The sequence below is a fragment of the Crocodylus porosus genome, unplaced genomic scaffold, assembly GCF_001723895.1.
Source record: "Crocodylus porosus isolate Cpor-Errol unplaced genomic scaffold, CroPor_comp1, whole genome shotgun sequence".
Taxonomy (NCBI): Eukaryota; Metazoa; Chordata; order Crocodylia; family Crocodylidae; genus Crocodylus; species Crocodylus porosus.
The window spans coordinates 89,680,399-89,699,363 of NW_017728918.1; the positions used below are offsets into that span (position 1 = coordinate 89,680,399).

Here is an 18,965-nt window from a genome sequence, read left to right on the forward strand (position 1 = left end):
AGGGAAGTGGTGCTGGCTCCTACCCTGGGGATCTTTAAGAAGAGGCTGGATGACTACCTGGCTGGACTCATTTGAGTCCAGTCTTTTTCTCCCGTCCAGGCGGGGGGTCGAACTTGAAGATCTACAAGGTCCCTTCCGACCCTACTTCTATGATTCTGTGATTCTTGTTGAATGATGCCCTGTGATATCCACATCACATATTCCCCCTTCCTTTGAACAATTCTGAATAGTAACTGCCTTCCCCTGCCCTACTGTTGGAAGTTTCACAGGAAAATCACCACATTTCTTAAATTTTATAACACATTCACTTCTTTTAATCCCTCTTCACCTGTACCAAATGGTGCCATCATTCAACCCAGAAACAACTCTCATCTCCCACCTCACTGCTGACAGCCCTGAGGGCAAGAGGACCCCCTGTACACTACTCCTGACACAAGTGGCACAACTGAAACAAGGCATACTGTACTGCTCAAGGGACAAGTATCTCTTTCCTTTGACCATATGCAAAGGGTCAGGCCAAGGAGTTCATTGAGTCCAGTGGGACAGGATCCTCCCTGATCACCTCCTAGTTTGACCAGATCTGCCAAACTGCCTGTCTACCATTCAGGACAGCTACCATTAACAAAACAAATGCAGTTGGAGGACTTGCAGATGGTTCCCATTGGCTATTGCCAGCTCCAGGTGAGCAGAGTCCAGACCATCTGAATGCAGAATTGAATTATTTTTCCCCCTTCATTTTCAGAGTTTAAATGAGTGTTTTGGAAAGGCGCAAGACAATACCCGCCTGTTGCACCTCTTTGTTAATGTTGTGCATCACTGACTACTACTTTGATCGCTGACTAATTGCACCAAGTGGCAACTTTGTGCAACAAACTAATTACTTTGTGGACAAACCAATGCTTCACATCACAGCATCCTTTCAGTAGTGATCCAGCACCAGCAGTCAGTTTTGGCACATCTAGCCATACAGTAAGGACTATTTGGATAGATCTTAATTTAAAACTATGCTAGGAGTCTAGGCATTCACTTCCACAATTCGCACAAAAGATGTTGATGTTAAAAAATAAAGATAAATTCTCTGGCTAGTGTTTTCTTCCTGTTTTCTCTGCACATGAACACCTCTCTCCTACAAGGGCCAGTGCTAGAGCATACAGCTCTGAGAGACAGCACATGCACATCCATCCCTAATGTAAGTCAGAAGACAGTTGGCAGAGTTTCAACAAAAAGCAATGGGGCCTTTACTTTCCCTGCCCCAGAAAATTTAACCTATCTATGAACCTGTCTTAGGTTGGGACCTACACATTATGTGATTAATTTCTTTGACTTCCATCCATTTCTGTTCCCAGGATTGGAGATTTACAAGCATTTACAGAGAGATTTGGTAATATTAGGCCCTAAGGCATCATCAGAGAGACATGCATATAAACTGGGATACATCCACTTCGTATTTAATTTACTGAGATCTTAAAAATTGAATGCAATGTTGATGTGAGTTGTTTCTCTACAGCGCAGTACTTCTGGGTTGCCTTCATTACTTTGACGGGAAAAATGTTAATCAGTTAAAGTGATCTTAATGAAAAGGAATCAGGAAAAAGGAAGGTTAGACTGACTGCCCATATATCACCTTCATAATGGCAAGGACTCACTAAGGTTCTGGATTAGGAAAGCATTTATGCACCATGGAACTACCCATATGCTTAAAGTTATGCATGTGCTCACATACCTTCCTAGGCTGGGCTTTAGGCTAGCATTCTTGGTAGCTTTTCTTACCTGGGTATGGCACTCTCCCTTTTGTTACGAGCTCCGTCAGTAGGATTCCAAAGGACCATACGTCTGATTTTATTGTGAACCTTCCATACAATGCTGCTTCTGGTGCAGTCCATTTGATGGGAAACTTTGCACCTAGTGGAAGAAATAAAGGAGTTACACTCAAGATGTGAGCAGTGTTGGTACACTGGTTAACACAGGACAGTCTGGGGGCTGCAATAGTTCAAGTATTGTGTTCAGATATTTTCAAATAACTCAGTGGAATATCGTCAAAGCTGTAATTTTATGATTAATTGGGAATAGGGTGGGGAAGATTTGTGGGAGAGCAGGGAAGGCTTAGGAGCAGTCTTTGGGGTGTGCTTGTCTTTCAACATCCTTCCATGCAAGCTGCTCTGAGTCCAAGGGAAACACTGTCAGAAATGTAAGCTAAAAATGCGGTTTTATACAAGAAAGAAGCTTGAACAACCAATATAAAAATCTTTTTTACGTGTTCTCTGCCAAAATGTTTGAAATTAACATTTCCCTGTGGCATCTGCAACTCAAGCATTGCAACACAATGTTAGTGAATCAAGGAACAGAAGTGAAATTTATGAGATGCACTACCCCCACCTCACAGGTCAGGATGAGCAAACTGTCAACAGAAACAAACATGGGAACACACGTTTCAAAATAAAATCATTTAAAATGTTTTTCTATGACATGCAAATAAAAAAACCATTTCAAAATAATGCAGCAAACGTAGCTGCTTGGAGTGTTGTGTCAAGGTAGAATTTTGGCCTATAATTTATAATTTCACGATGTCCTTTTAAGTTCCTGGCATTGAAACGTCTGTAGTGCTGTAACTACGTGCAATTCTAATGTGCTCGTCCATCATTGTAGCATGCAGAAGCCAGTGGTGGAAAGATAACAAGTCTTTAAGGAGTGATTTATTTGCTTTTCCAATCATTTACCATTTTTGTAGAAACATATTTTAAAGTATCTTTTTCATTAAAAAAAAAAAAAAAGACTCTGACAGCCATAATTAACCATGGTTCATATGTAAAGATATCCAGACATTTCCTGCTGCCTTTTATTAATGCACAGAGCAAAAGTGGGTATTATTATACTGATTTAGGCAAAATTATTAGTGTCCTCCCATGAAAGTTCTTTACCTTTAAAAAGGATTGTGAAAATTGCAACTTGGACAAATTACTTCTAGGTAGTTAATTTACTGCTCTGTTTACAGTAGTTTGCTAACAGCGTTCTGCCATTTCATCAATGATGAGTACCTTGCAATTTTTACTGTACTAAGCAATCTGACTAGAGCTCAGAGTACAAAGTAAACAAGGTAAAGCTTAAATTCCCTTATTTAGTAAAATATCAGGCACATTAAAATTATTCCCACAGTAAAATGAAATAGTCCCAAGACCAGAATTGATTCAGACATGAATGTATATTTAAGAACACAGTATTAGCTTCTCAGAGACGTTCCTGCTGAAATTGAGAGAGACACTTCAACGCTTTCACACCTACAGTTTGCAGATGCCTACAACTTGGTCCCTAAAACTATTTAGGCACATGCTTGGGTTGTCAAAGTATCTGCAACTCCCCTCTGCTACTAAAGAATGTGTAAGTGCTCAGACCACATCATATTTATCTGGGCAAACACGTTTCAAGGAGCCCAGTCTCAGGCATTCAGGTTTGAACATTTTGGCTGACCTTTCCTCAAGGAACCAGACAGTGTCTACAAGCCACAAAATCTGCAAAGTCACTCTCTTACTCATCAAAATCACTCCTTAAAACCTGTCTTTGCTTTAGTGTCCACAAATACCTGCTGGCTGCCACCAGCAACAATTCCTGTCTGGAGTCCTGGCCCTTCCTAAGCACCACTTACAGCAATGGGAGGCTAGAAAATGGCTTCCCTAATCACCAGCAAGGCCCTGGCTATGAATCTTGCACATCTCCCAGGAGAAAGTATTGATAGTGTTAGGCTATGGTTTGAATTTTGTATATGGTTAGATGACTACTTCAAATGGTCCCACACTGCTCAAAGACCAGCATGTGTTGTGAGGGCCAGGAGCAATATCCCTCCATGCCCTCAGACATACAGATGCCTTGCTTTAGGCCTGAAGACTTAGGCCCATGATACTCAAGAAGGCTGAGAACTTGTTATTTATTTATTCCACACATTTTACAAATGTAGTTCCTTTGATGCATTCTTTTTCCAGCTTTACTAAGTAGCTGAGCCAACTGCTTCTCTTGCATTTCCTGCTTGGATCCGAAGATGGGAATCATTGGCATACAGTACTGGAGGAAGGACATCCTTCCAAGCTCCTCTGTGCTGCCTAGTCATTTCCTTCTCCGTCCTTCTGTTTCTTACTGAATGCAGTGCGGCCCCTTGGGGAAGTATTGATGCTGGGTAGTAGAGCACCATGGGAAGATAATCAGTAAGGGAAGAGGCTACCCTTCCTGTATAGCTTTTTAACTAGTGTACCTTTTCCTAAGATTTGAAGGAAAAAAACCTCCTAAGAATTCAGAAGAGAGTAGTGAGAACAAATGGATACTGCCACAGCTACCTCCTGTGTTGGCAGGGGACACTCTGCTAGCGGTGACTGCTGCCTAAATTTATACATGACTTGGCATATTTTTTTAGGGGAACCTTTCTGGCACATTAAAAAAAAATGTTTAGGTTAATAAGAAAATAGTGGATTTTGCGCCTTCTTTTTATACTGTTTACCATGCATGAGAATGTGGTATTGAGAGGGTGGGGATGTGGCAGAACAGACAGCAGTGAAGTCGTGCCTCATGTGCTCTTGGCTTTGTACGTACACAGGCAGATGAATGCCCTGACAGAGGTAGTGCTCAGAGCCGAGGCCATTACTGACTAACGGGCAGGAGGAACCAGGGGTGGGTGTGGGGGAGGAGGGAGCATCAAGAGGACCAGTTGCACTGCTGCAGTTTCAAGGCTTGCATCTCCTGTTCAGTGCCATAGTGTGGAGTGATGTGTGGCACATAACAGTGCCTAGCTTTGTTCAGAGCAAGTGTACTCAGTGATGGTGAGAGGCTTTTCCTTTGTGCTTTTGTAACATGTTGTCCTTGATTTTAGAGATGTGTTAAAGAGTTGCAGCAACAAAATATTGTATCATGTATAATTCCCTTCTGAGTCCAAGGTGGAAGGTGACTGGCAGTGGCTTGCAAGGGATAAAGGTAAGGCATTGTTCCTACAAGGTATCTTCTAGTGCTTGGAGCTGGAGGCTCACCTGTGGCACTTTTGAAAAGTCTCTCCTGAAGGCACTCCTTTGTGCACTATACATGTATGCACTATACACATGCCCAATATGTAGTATAGTGCATTACACATGTGCACTATATACATGCCTGCTCCCTGCTCCAGTGCATGCTAATTAGCATGCATTGCAGCAGACTCAATTAATTGAGTCTGCTGGAGCATGCTAATTAGCACACTCCAGCAGCCTCAGTGTCAGGTGTATTTAGTGTCCCCATGTTCTAAATGGCAGCAGGGGTACTTTAACTAAAGCTCAAACAAGCTTTAATTAAAGTGCCCCGCCACCATTTTGAAGCACAAGATGTTGAATACATGAGACACTGAGGGTGCTTTAGTTAGAGCAGCTCCCAAGAGCAACTCTAATTAAAGAGCCCCACCCCAGAGCACATGTAAAGATGCCCTATGCTCCCATAGCCCTATGTTGGTCTCTGTCTTTCACAAGCAGAATGCCTCAAGACCTGGCTGTATGGGCATTATTTCCCCATCCCCACTGCAGCTATTGAACTACAAGCCGTAACGGAGCTCACAGTCATTGAAACTCACTGAAACACACTGGTCTCAACAGCTTATTAAGCTTGCTGTGTTTTTGCTGTGAACAAATGACAAAGTCAGATCATCAGATCAAATCTATATTCCTGACAAGTACACTAATAAACCCAGTGGACCACATCCTCAGCAGGTGTCTTTTGCTTTATCTCCACTTAATTCAGTGAATCTATGCAGACTCTCACCAGTGGGGAATGTGACTCAGTGTTTTTTCCTGGAATTGTAGATACCATCTTCATTAAAAACTGACAGGTCTGTAAACTGGCTGTACACAAGCCCATTGCAATCTACAAATATTGGGTCAGGACAGATGGTCTTCCCTCACAGCTCAGGTCTGAACTGATTGCTTTTATCCCCGCTCAGATAGATTTTTGAATCTTTTCTGTGCAAAAGCAGCAATTTTAGGTTCACTCTGTTGCTTCCCACATGCCCTTCAAGCACTCAGCTTGGTGGAGGTCATGTAAGAAAGCAAATTTGTAATACATGCATGTCATTATGGCAGACTGCAAGAAGAGAGTCTCAGGAAGGTTACTAGGCCCTCTGAATGTCTGAGCAAAGCTAGATACAGGCATTCAAAATGTCTGAGGTGGAATCCATCTAAGTTATGCAGTTTTCTGTAAGTAGCGTAGTTTAGATCCACAGTGAACAACCTACATTTGCTCTTTGGTGGGGACAAATCTTAGGCCAAGTTCCACCAGTTTTAAAGCAGTCTGTGTGCGCCAAACTTCTGTTCTGTTATGGATATAGGCTGGTTTCCAATCACTTATACTGGTAAAATTGTAATGTCTGTACCTGGCCTAAGACTACAGTTCTCTTCCAAATGAATTTCTTCAGCATGCCCAAGCTAATCTCTCTTTTGCTCCCCATTTGGTTTCATAATGGGCATAAGCAGGACCTGGACTGAGGGGAGCTGAAGTGTGGGGCAGGGAAATTTGGTGACCCCAGTGCAGAACTCCCAGGGGAGTTTATCTTTTATTTTACTTTATTTTTTATTTAAACTTATACACATCAGAAAGTGCGGGAGTCCCTGACACAAAGCGGCTCCATCTCTCTGTGGTACTTGCTGTAATGCAGTTGCTAAAGCTGCTACTGCAAGTAATCAAGGTCATGCGTTACCTTTTGTCAGTAAACACATCTCTAGGGGCATACCTTTTAAAAAATACCAAGACCATAAACCATGGAAACTATTAGGTCAACTACTAGAGAATTTAGTTCAGCACTGAACAGCTTGTGGGGCTGGAAAGGCAAAGCCACAAAGATAAAAAAATGCTGAAGCAAGTATGCAACAGGAAACAAGTCTGTTTGGGCAGGCGCTGCTGTGTGGGAGGATCTTTGCCATAGATGTGTGTTGTGAGAACTAGCACAAAACTGCAAACCCAGTGAAATATCACAATGCAAAACAAGCGTCTTCCACCCAGTTTTCATCCTGGGAATTGGGTCATAGATGCTCTTTCCTTCTCTTTATCCTCCTTCACCCCCTTTGCCCTGGGAACCTTCCCTTCAGCTGGATGGGATTTCCTTGGAAGGCCATTAGTGATTTCACCCACAGTTTGTTCTTGAGCAACATGAGTCACTCCCCTCTTCCTCCCTGTTGGCCCAGGGAGCGACTATGAGCAGGAATCCAACTCTGGCTGTTCCATGTTGCAACAGTCTGTTAGGAACAAAGGTCTGATGAGGTGGAAAATCAGGCACACAAAGGATAAAAACCTCCTTGCTTATTTAAAAAAAAGCAACAAACAAAGCTCCACCCAGTTCCTAGAGTAGAGCGAAAAGCATTCAGGGGACAAAAATGATTAAATGATCCCCAAGTTTACAGACGCATACTACAGCTACAAAAATAGCTCTGAGTGGTCTGGAAGGCATCAGAAAAGTGCATATTATTTGGTCAGCTTTGGAGTAGCATTACAAGTACTGCCTGCATATGCAACCAAAACATGGATTGCAAAATAAACTCACTAAGTTTTACAAAGGGAATTTTAAATTTGTATCAGCTGCTCTAGCTTATAATAGTAACAGCTCCTCCCCAGCAGCTCTCTGAAGCAGTCAGTCTCCAAAAAATGCCATGTGCTTAGCTAAGACTTTACATAATTTGAACTGGATCAGTGAAATGACAACAAGTCAGGGTGGGAAGTCTTGTGTAGCAGGCGGCTTAAGGACTCATGATTTACTGGGCTGCAGGAGAAAAAGAGGTCACTGGGAGGCGGAGAGCTTTGGGGCTTGCCTCACAAGGCTGACCCAAGCGGTGCCACTGTGGACCATCAGGGAGGAGTAGAAGAGAGCGTGACCTGTACTCTGAAGGAAAGGCAACACAGTGGCAAGTAGCAAAAACAGAAGGCTAAAGTCTTTAGGATGGGGATCATGTTACCATATTATTCTTTCCTCAGGTATTTCACTTATTCTAAAATCAAGAATTATTTTTGCTAGCAAAGACAGACAGAGGTAGCCAAACATCCACAAGAAGTCCCTGACTTTCATTCAAGGGTATGACATTGTTCTTAGTTGTACCCTTTAAATCAAATGGGGTGTGACCATCTGTTTCCTTCCTGATGATTGCTGGGAAATAGTGGATGCAGCCTACTAACCACTGCCTATTTATCTTACATAAATCACAAGCAGCCAGGGCTCTTTGCTTAAATCAAAAAGAAAAATAAACGGTCAATAAAATGCTACCACCAGGTTGACAGAGATTCATATTGGACCACGAATCCCACACTCCAAACTGCCGGGGCTTATATCAGCTCCATCTGTTTCCTTTCAAACTATTTACATGGATACAAGAGTGACACTTTTGGGGGCAGTGGGAGGAAATCTCTCCTCCTCCCAGAAGTCAACAGAACCAACAACCTTAGTTCTCTGAAAGAAGAGTGAAGACGAGAGAGTGACCTAAGCCACTTGAATCTTCAGATTTCGCATGGCCCACCACTTCCTTTCTCCAACAGGAACTACTAGTCTGCAGCTCCACTTGCCACATGGGAAAACCCTGCGTTCCCAGCCAGTCTTTTGCTCCTGTCTCACACTTGCCACAGAGGCTGCACCTGCCTAGATAAACAGAGCAATCCGGAGCTGCCTCCCTTTGGAGGATTACAGTGATAGTTCATGGGCTTTTTGGCCATTTGTCTTAAGCCCAGGAGTCTTATTTATACAGGCAGTCCTTGGACTCACAACTCAATTGGTTCCTGAAAACAACTCAGAACCAATTTTCTCATAAGAAACAATGTTATAAATGGGGGGTTGGTTCCCGAACCAAAGCCCAATACCCTATTTTCATTAAAAATACCCCAGAATTTTGTACTTGATCAATTATAGATGAGTAATATAGCTACATTCATGTATTTATATTGTAAATAGCAATCGTATTGATTTGGAAGGACTTCGTTGAGGTGATTTTGCTGGACTTTTTGAAGGGCTCTTGGTTGGACTTTTTGAAGGGTGCATGGCTGGAGTTCTCCTCAGGAGTCTTGGCTGTGGGTTTTTCTGGAGTCTGGTCTGCTTTCTTAAAGAAAGTGTCCAATGCAGTTTGGACAGATGTTCTCCAGGGGGATGAGCGTTGCAGCAAACTTGTTTGCTGGCATGGCATTGCATAGGGCTGCTTCTGTTGCTGGGGTGCAGACTCCCCAGGAGGGTGGGGTGGGAGTGACTCTGGTGCCCCCCCCCCCAAGTTTGCAGCCAGGGTTTGTCCACCCCTAGTTATACTACTGGGGTTTCCAAGGATTCCTTACACAACAAAAGCTAAACTCTTCTAAGAGATGCAAGGCAGAAACGATATTCAACATCCCAGGATTTCCTACGAATTCTGAGCTCAGAAGAAAATATTGCCAGAGACAGGTCACCTACTTGTCTACTAAAACAAATAACCAGTTGTGTCAAAATATACACTGAGGGCTTTCCAAGAAGAACAGAGAAAGTGTCAGTGAAAAAAAACATGGAGAGAATCCTTCCCCCCCCCCCACTGTGGTTTTTTCCTATACTGTCTTATGGGCTAAACGCAGCTGTCTTTTCTCCAGCAAAACTCTCTCTCTTCACACAGGCAAAAGGTAAGCAGGACTGGACCCTGTGTACCAGAATGCACAGCCTCTGCTGTTGCTCTGGAGATGTGCCATAAATCTGACATTTCTGAATGCACCAAGTGACTCTGGCCCTCAAACTCAAATCAATACTAGTTAAACTCTCTGCATTTTGTACTTATCACAGATGCTTTAAGGGCCCAGACAGGACTACTAGGCCCTCCCTGTAAAGGGATCACTCATAACTTTCTCAAATACATCAGAACATTAAGTAAGGAACTGAGGGCAGGCTGCCCACTAATGTGAAATGTAGAATGTGCCGTATCTCTGCCGGTAAGCACTGCTGACAGAAATTCATAGGGACACGAATGGTGTGACAGCTTTTGCTCTCACTGAAACACAAACTTTCTGGTTCATTCTGTGACCGCTTGAGTATAACAGAAAATGCTAACTCTCTGTTAAAATACAGCCAGAATCCCAACTAAAACAGGGCCATGTGGTTAAGATCAAATCTCTTAACAGCAAGGAGTAATATGGGCTCTCTGATGGCATAAACTATGGTTTAACAAAAGGCCCATGGGTTATTGCAACTTAAATGCAGATGGAGTGATATTTATTGCTACTTATTGAGCAAGCACTACCACACTGACTGCCAATGAATGAACAACTTTGCATCTTGTGACTTTGCAAACTTGGACTAACATCTGAAAAATGAAACATGACCAGTAAAGGATTACCAAATACAAAGAGTGTGTGTCGTGGCTCAGTCTGAACACACGCACTTTTCTCTCTTAAAAAAGATCGCCATAACTTATCTAAAAGGGTACTGCATAGCAGAGGTGGATCACACCCAGCAATCTGTGTGGCAATGGAAAATGGCTTTCAGATTGGAAAAATAGCAATAGGAAATATTTTTCTCATCAGTGACTGAATACTTGAATAAAGTGGGTTACTCTAAGGCAGGCTGCATATGGGGGATCAGACCCATGTGACACAAATGCTTACATATTTTGGTGTTTGATTGTCATTTTTTTTATCATGGAAAATTCAAAGCTCCCCCTACCCCCTTCACTCACCAGAACGTGGCTCCATCTGTAGCTGTCCTCTCCCCGCTTCTGTTTCTGGCGCCGAGCAGCCCTGATATGCCCGTTCTCTGCCCCTGCCCCTCACTTCTGATACACAGTCCCCTGCTCCCCCAACCCTGCTGATGGCCCTCACTCCTGACTCACAGGCCCCTGGCCCTGTTGGTACCCCTCACTCCCAAGCCACAGCTCCCTGGCCCTGCCAGTGCCCCTCACTCCCGATCCACTGTCACCCACCCCCAACTCCCCAGTGTGCAAAGAAGGGGGTAGGAGGATGGGGAATAGGGTGAGTGTGTGAGGAAGCAGGGGCACAGATGATGCACTGGGGCTGGGGGGGCGGGGACATGCCCTCCCAGATTTCCATGTCCATAGTGGGGCTGCAGCTGGGCCGGACCAGCTCTGGGCAGGAGCTCTATGGCCCAGTGGGCAGGACCCAGCGTTGGAGGGAGTGCCATGAAACACAACTAGTAAAAGATTACCAAATACAAAGAGGGGGTGTCATGTCATGGCTGCCAACATGAGGCACGGTAGTGACAGCAGCAGCAGCATGGAGTTGTGGCCCCTGCATGTGTACATACGCACATATACATGGTGCCCCCCGTGTCCCGCTCCTGCCCAGCCCAAAGCAGCCCCTTGCAGGCTGGAGTTTAGCCAGCCTGCAAAGGGAAACCCACTGTTTCTTATGTTTTTCCCCTTTAAAGGAGAAATTCCACATTTTTCCTAAGCAAACGGAAAACCAGGAACCCTGGTCATGATGCATGCCTGCATGTTGCGGGGGCTGTGGGGGGAAAGGGGGAACTTGCACCCATGAAATGCAGAGAGGTTGAAGCATGCAGAGAGGTTGGGGGATGGAGGGATAGTGTCCATGTAGCTGGTGGCCTGTGGCCCAATTTGCATGGCCTGTGTGCAGCCTTGGGGGCTTCAAAGTTGGACAGTTGTGCTCTAAAGTCATTTAGAGGCAAAGGAAAATAAGCATGACGCAGCAATATTTAGTGTATATAGGGAAAAAGACATTGCCTAGGGATTTTTTAGTTATGCCATGTTTAGTTTTATTAGGCTTTCCTGTGAAGATGATATTGGGTGACAACTCTAATGGCACTCTGAGGATACCATTTTCATGCTCACCTAATGCACTGAAACCCTTAAGGGTATAGCAGCCATTATCTTTCCAGTTGAAGAGGGGTCTAAGTTAGGCAGAGGGATTGCAGTTAAGCAGTAACATTTTCCCTCTCTTCAGTGCTCTTTTATCATGCCTCAGAAAGGCTCCCAGCCTCTTCCAGGACTACGAACTAAACGTGGCTAAGCTTGAAGCAATCTATTAATATGCCAGAATATTTTTTTTCCAATTGTTTGAAAAAAACACAGGAAAGAAGATGTTTAGTGTTGTTTCTACCTTGTCTTGCAGTATATTCATTGTCTTCAATCAACCTTGCTAATCCAAAGTCAGCAATCTTGCATATTAGACCATTTCCCACTAGGATATTTGCAGATCGCAGGTCTCTGTGTATGTAATTCATTCGTTCAATATAAGCCATTCCTGCAGCAACCTGTTGGAAGCACAACAAACAATAGGCATGAGTTAAAGTCTTATATAAATGTGATGGAAAACATACGTAGCAAAGTGCATACTATGCTGAAGACATACCTGTGCTGCCATGTCCACTAAATTGGGTAATTTCAAGGCTCTTCCTTCCCCGTCTTTTAAGAAATCTAGCAAACTCCCTGCAAATGCAAAGTTAACACTGTAAGGGAACAGTGCTATTAATAGAGACCCAGTTTAAATCTCAATATTTAAAATAGCAATATTTTTGGCTCAACTGCTATAATATAAAATAATTGGAATACTTAAAAAATAGGGCACCTCCCTCCACAAATAAACATTAAATAAAACAATATTCTGATTAAAAGCTGTTATTGTTTCTCTTTATTCTCACATGTGTTTGTGAAAGATTATACAGTAAGCTCTTAGGAAAAGGAATACAGTTGCTTCTAATTTTCCTTAATGTTACTGACAAAATATCTATTTCTAACTTTTGGGGTGTGTGCCAATGTTCTTAGAAACAACATACCTCCTGCTCTCTAAAGACCTGACTGAGCTGAAAGCACTGACACAGATCCAAGCCATGCAAAGCTTGGAAAGTCTCAGATCCTATAGTTCAGCCTATTTCAAGAGAAAAAGTCAGTCTGGAGCCCAACTGGTCCATAGAGCCAGCACTTACATAGGCTGATTTTCCTCAGGGGGTGGAAATCAATAGTCCATCTCCTTTAAGTAACATGTAATAAAACATCACATTAAGCTTTCTGCTTAAAAGAGTGTATTATGGACTTGCTGAAGATGAAGCAGGGATTGAGCAGAGAATGACGGGCTCAAGTAGACCGAAAGAAGAGGGGGAGCTCGCTGCCCAAAGAAGGAGGGGGAGTCATGTGTCTGCTGCTAACCCACAGGTGAGTGCTCCCTACATTTTTTTTAGGGGAGGATCTCTCCCTCCCTGCTGACCCTTAATAAAGGGGTGGGAAGCAGTCTCCTGTGTTTAACATTACTTCAGTAAAGAAACTGATTTAATGAAGAAATGAAGTTCCCTCCCTTGATAAATCTTCAGCCTCAAGACCTGAACCAAAAGATCCAGGCAAAATGAGCCAAAGTAAACGGCTGCTTTCAGAAACGTTTCTAGAACACAGGAAGTTTTCAAGAAGAGCTTATGCTCAGCACTCAGAGACATTCATCACCAAGTGCAAGTTACTCAATGCTTGGATGCCTCTGAGCAGAGAGAGGGAAGGACACCTGCCAGGAAAATAAAAACCAACTCCAAATAGACTTCAGAAATGTACTCAAGATTCTGCACTGGAAAGAAATTGCCCTTTCAGGACTTGTGTTTGGTTCATTTACTTTTCCGAAACAACATGTAATTTTTCCTCTACTCTCAACTGTTGCGGCTGAGATTGGAGAACCAGAAAGTTTTTCTTTTCCCATTTTTCTGCATTGTTACCGTAGTTAAGTAGCTAAAACAAAAATGTGTGTGCAAATCATCCGTAATATTTAAACAGACTGAAAAATAAGCCAAGCTTTGAGGGCAGTGTGTGTCCTGTTAGGCTCAGCGTTGCCAAAGGAAAACAAAAAAATCTTAGCTTGACAAGTGAATATCATATGCCAGGAAAAGACGGAATTTCCTGAAGCAATGTTTGATACAGTTCCATATCAAAAAATCTGAACATCCTGCTGTTGAAGAAGTAAATATGCCAGTTAACTTATTATACTTAAGCAATACCTAGGCATCCAGTATGTCATGTTGTCCCTGTTTTGTACTATAAGTTTGTATTTTAAAGTTGTAAGGCCCCAATTCAGGTCTGGGTCAATAATTTTTGTCTGTTTATGTCACACACACACACCCACACACACAAAATTCTTGAACATAACTAAGAAGTCATATTACTAAGGAAAGGCTCATGTAAAATGTGCTACTTTACCTTTACTCATGTACTCTGTGACAATATAGATGGGTTCTTCAGACACCACAGCATAAAGCTGCACTAGCTTGTCATGTTTTAGTTTCTTCATGATTTGAGCTTCCTCTAGGAATGATTCTGGGGACATTGTGCCAGGCTTCAAAGTCTTTATTGCCACTTTAGTATTTCCATTCCATGTACCTATAATCACATAGATTTGGTCAAATAAAACACTCGCTTGTCTGGAAGAGAGAAGAAAACTCACACCCCACTTAAGCATAAGGTAACTTACACAGAGACTTCTACCGTATTTACTCATATACCACATGTACCTTCCCCCCCCATAATCAGTCCTTCCACACTGGGGTTGGCATCTTAAGCGAGGAAGCTAATTTTCTTCTTCACCTCTATTGAGGTGGCATCCAACACAGTACTGCATACATCCATGAAAAACTTTCCAAAAAAGTAGTACAAATATTTGGAACAGTTGTGGAAGGGCTAACACTAGCCTTCCTGCTTCCTGGTATGGGCAAAGAAGCTGGCAGACATCTTTTAGCATAGTCTCTTTAAGAGAAAGCCATCTCTAGGCCACAAGTCTGGAAAAATATTTTTTCTACACTGTGCTGTCCAAAAACAAGGTGTTTGTCTTATTCGGGGGTGTATGGTATATGAGAAAATATGGTACTACTATTATATCTATAATGCCTTTTCATTTTTTATTCCTATTGTTGTAGTCTTCTTCCATCAAAGATGCAATAATTTTTCATCTCGATTATCAGTACAGGGATTCATTTCCCTCTCCTTATATAGAAAAATCTTCCACTGACATCAGAGGAAGTATTGTCTGAGTAAGGAGTCTCTGATGGAGTTCATGATGTTGAAATTAATATTGGTATAGTTTCCTGATTATGAGCTTGCATCAGTGATGTTAAGACAACCTTTGGTTGTCCTGCTTGGTAGAGCAGGACAAAACTAAGAATTTCTGATTCACAGTATTTCAACATTTTGAAATTTTTGTTCCGATTCAGAATAAACCACATCTTTTAAAACATCCCACAAAATGGGAATTCTGAATTTTTTGTTTTATTATTTTGGAAATGCCAATACATAACATTTCTAAAGGGAGATGTGCTCCCAAGACTGTTAGCGGCTACTGTGTGAAATGATCATAATTCTTGTAAATGTCAAGGTGCACTGAACACCAACAGTAAAACTAACTCTCGCACTCCAGAAACACAACTAATGTGCCCCTAACTGCTGAGCGGTTGGCATGGCAGGGTTGCCCTGAAGTTGTGATTCCTGAAAGCCCAAACAACCCAGCAGCCCAAGCCAGGGATCTGGCAAGAAACCTGATGACATTTTATCAAATCTGATGCGTCTGTGAAACATATAGAGTTTGCTGAAATGGCATTTTCTGATAAATCTGGAACAGGTCACCCGATTCCTGATCTGTTCCGCTGGTTAGTTTACTAAATCACTGTAGCAGTTAATTACAGCCAGCACTGTCAGAAATGGATATCGACAAAAGCTAGTCTGCTACACAGTGATCATAGTGATCCCTGTATTTATGAGAAGCAGAGATGCAGGGGGGTGGAGGGAAACAAGTGCTTTTTTTCTTTTTTTTTTTCTTCTTTTAAATGCATGAATAGACAGTTCAGGCTTTCCACATTGGTTCTGCACTGAGGACAGACCATGAAAAGGACACTGTGCGATTCCATGCTCACTGTGTCTCAGTGAGTTCATATGACGTTTAATCTGCTTATAGAGCTGCTGCTGTTTAGTAAAGTGGTAAAACAATACCAAATGATTTGGGTAGTCAGTTGCATTAACTGATATTTGCGTGTGTGCATGTGTGTAGAAAGGGGCAGGGAAGGGAAGCTGAAGGCAGAGGCATAGCAAGAACTTCCAGTGCCTGCGGCAGAGATGGTGGCAGTGGGAGTGTTATGCTGACCACTGGAGAGCAGGGGAGGGGAAACAGACTCCTACCTGCCCCTGCTCTCTGCACTTGGGAGACAGCTGCTACAGCGATAGCTCCCGATGTGGCAGCGTGGGCTTAGGATGCTGCAGTTATGGGACAGGTTTGCTAAACACCGCTGGGTGCAGCAGTCTGGTGATAAGGGCCGCCTCAAGGCTTCTCCTTGTGTCCTGTTCACTCCTCCTACCCCGTCCCCCACCCCCACCCCCTCCCGTATACTCTTTTGGGTGCAGGACTGCATCTCCCACAGCAAGGTCTCCTGGGGGAAGTGAGGGGGTGAGCACAGTGAGTCTCTACCCCCTCATCCACACAGGTACACTATGGGGGCACGGGGCTGCGCCCACCTGGCTCCTATTGCCAAGCTGCTCTAGTTGTGGCAAAGACACCTGGCAGGACAGGGCCATCCTAGTGCCCCCTTTAAGTCAGTGCCTGGGGCTGGTGCCCTGGTTGTGCCCCTCTAGTTATGGTACTGGCTAAAAGCCTATATGCTACTTAAATCTTAATTAAGCCTTTAAACTACAGCATAAGTACTGTAGGACTTAAATGGTGCATAAGCCTTGTGCTGGCCCTCTGCCGGAGATGAATTTTGCCCATACTGAAGGCTAGGAGGTTCTACCAGCATCAGAACAGCTGCAATGAGCTTAACAAGTAAGGCTTGGTTATTGGCAGTTTGTAAACAGAGAAAACAAAAAGGCTGTTGGGAGAGGGCACATGCTTTGATCACCAGCAACCCTGGCTCAGTGCTGTGGTCTCACAGCTGCCCCTCAGTGACACTGCTAATGTGCCTCAGATAGGGTTAGTGCCAGTGATGTTCAGGCAGGAAAGAAGACAGCTTGATATTCTCTGTTTGGGAAGAGCTGCCAGAGAAAGGTTTTAACATGTAAACATGAATGCATTTTATATTAGGTCACCAAGAAACAGACAGAACCACACTGTGCCATTTACAGAGAACCACTTTGCTGAACAGCAGCAGCCTTTTAAATGCCACAGACAGGTAAATCAGAGGTGAAAACCTGACCCTGCAGAAGACAATGGAATTTCTACCACTGACAGAACTGTAGTTAGGTTTCTATATCATGATTTTACAAGATGAATAACATGTTAGCTACTCATTCTCGCTTTCTTGAAAATCCCAGGACTCCTCCTATCAGCATGATCCATGAGCACTCTTTTAGTGCCTATTTTAAAATACGTTTTAAAATTTCTACATGTTTTTAAAATATGAATAGAGGGGTTATTTAACACCCTACATCATTTCATTAATTTTTTTAAGGACACAATGATAATTTCTTCTTGCTATCATTTGGCCTTTTTGTCTGCTGCAGAAACAATCACTATCATTTTCATTGCTGGAATTGTTTTAAGATAGATATTTTGTCTATAGGTAGTTGAGATTTATTTAGAGACTATCACTATTGAGTAAGAGCAACATCTACTGAACAGTATTTTGAGAATTTGACTTGCTCTAATTTTTATTCCTTTGTGTATGTCAAATTTTTATTACAGGTCATCTCATTATTACAGCTGCTGTATGCTTTTCTTGATTAGTTTTCCATTTGGTTTAATGCTTTCTTTCTGTTAGCTGCTATGGGCTTTTTATTTCTTGCATTTGTGGCAGTTTTAATGTATTTGCTATTATAATTGATTCTAACCACTTAAATGAAAGGTGTTCAGAGCCATCCACTGAGAAGTAGCTTGAGTCCCTGTACATCACTATAAGCCTAAAAATAATAGGAACAAATTCCTGTGGACATTACTGTAAAATAAAGGCAGTTCTCTTTAGAGAATGCCAATGGTATTTTGATATGTTACTTAAAGCATTTAAACAAAGAATCAGATTCACAGGTATGCAATCTGCCTGGCTTGCACTATACAAGTAATGTAAAGCAGCTGCAAAAACTCACTGTAACCAGCTGGTTTATATCACTGGAATAGCACAAAATAACCAGACCAAACAGGGTGCAATTGGCCCATGATTCTTAGGAAAAGAAACTGTCAACAGTGATAATATCTTAACATGCCAAAATATTTTTTACTGATTTTAATATGATGGTGTAACTGTGTGTGTGTATACATGCATTTGATCTGGGATCAGTTTACTTGCAAGTAAACTACTTGCGAGTAAACACTCCCAGGCAACCATCTACAAATGCAGGGGCATGAGAGCAGATTTGCTACTCCTAGCAGCAAACTGCTCACACTTCCTGTGGCCCTGCCATATGCCCCTGCCTCCACCTGGGGGAGCTCTAGGCTCCCCCTGGGTGCTAGCCCAGGGGCTGGCAGGGAGCACTGTACCAGAAAACAGCTGTTTCCTGGCCAGGGCCGGGACATTGCTCCCTGCCCCCTGGAGGCTGCCTGCTGCTAGGGTGGGGGGACAATATCCCTCTGCCCCAGCAGCAGGAAACTCCCAGCCCTGGCTCCCTGATTGGGGCAGGGGATTTGGAAAGAGCTGGGGGTGGTAGGGGGCAGGTCTAAGCCCCCTGCCTCAATCTGCCAGTGGGGTACCTAGCAGAGAGCCCTTGGCTGGGTGGGGATTTGCCTCATGCCTTGAGCACCTTATCAGGGTGGGGGGCTGGGACCTGCCCTTGACTAGGACAGTTCCCAGCCCCATGATTATGGGACTGGGGATCCGTATCTCCCAGCACCAGCTCTGTGGCTGCAGGGCCAGCACTGGGAGATCCTTATCTCTTGGCCCAAACTTGGCAATCGTGGGTCTTGGGCTGGGAAATAAGCATCTCCCAGCACTGTCTTTGTGACTGCAGAGTGGGTGCTGGGAAATAAGGGTCTCTCCCAGCCTGAGCCCTGTGACCATGGAGCTGGCACTGGGATAATAGGATCTCCCAGCCCCCCCCTTCCCCTATCACGATCTCAAAGTGGGGGGC

At 43.4% G+C, this 18,965-nt stretch overlaps 1 protein-coding gene across 2 annotated transcripts in view; it reads right to left on the bottom strand.

The window, feature by feature from the left end:
- FYN (FYN proto-oncogene, Src family tyrosine kinase) overlaps window positions 1-18,965 on the bottom strand; it is a 167,429-nt gene that overhangs the window by 14,191 nt on the left and 134,273 nt on the right. For both annotated transcript variants that reach the window (XM_019537928.1, XM_019537927.1), the window contains exons 9-12: window positions 14,130-14,309; window positions 12,310-12,386; window positions 12,058-12,211; window positions 1,771-1,902 (exon numbers count right to left, since the gene is read on the bottom strand). In XM_019537928.1, the coding sequence (XP_019393473.1) occupies window positions 1,771-1,902; window positions 12,058-12,211; window positions 12,310-12,386; window positions 14,130-14,309 (543 nt within the window). The remainder of the gene's footprint in view (window positions 1-1,770; window positions 1,903-12,057; window positions 12,212-12,309; window positions 12,387-14,129; window positions 14,310-18,965) is intronic.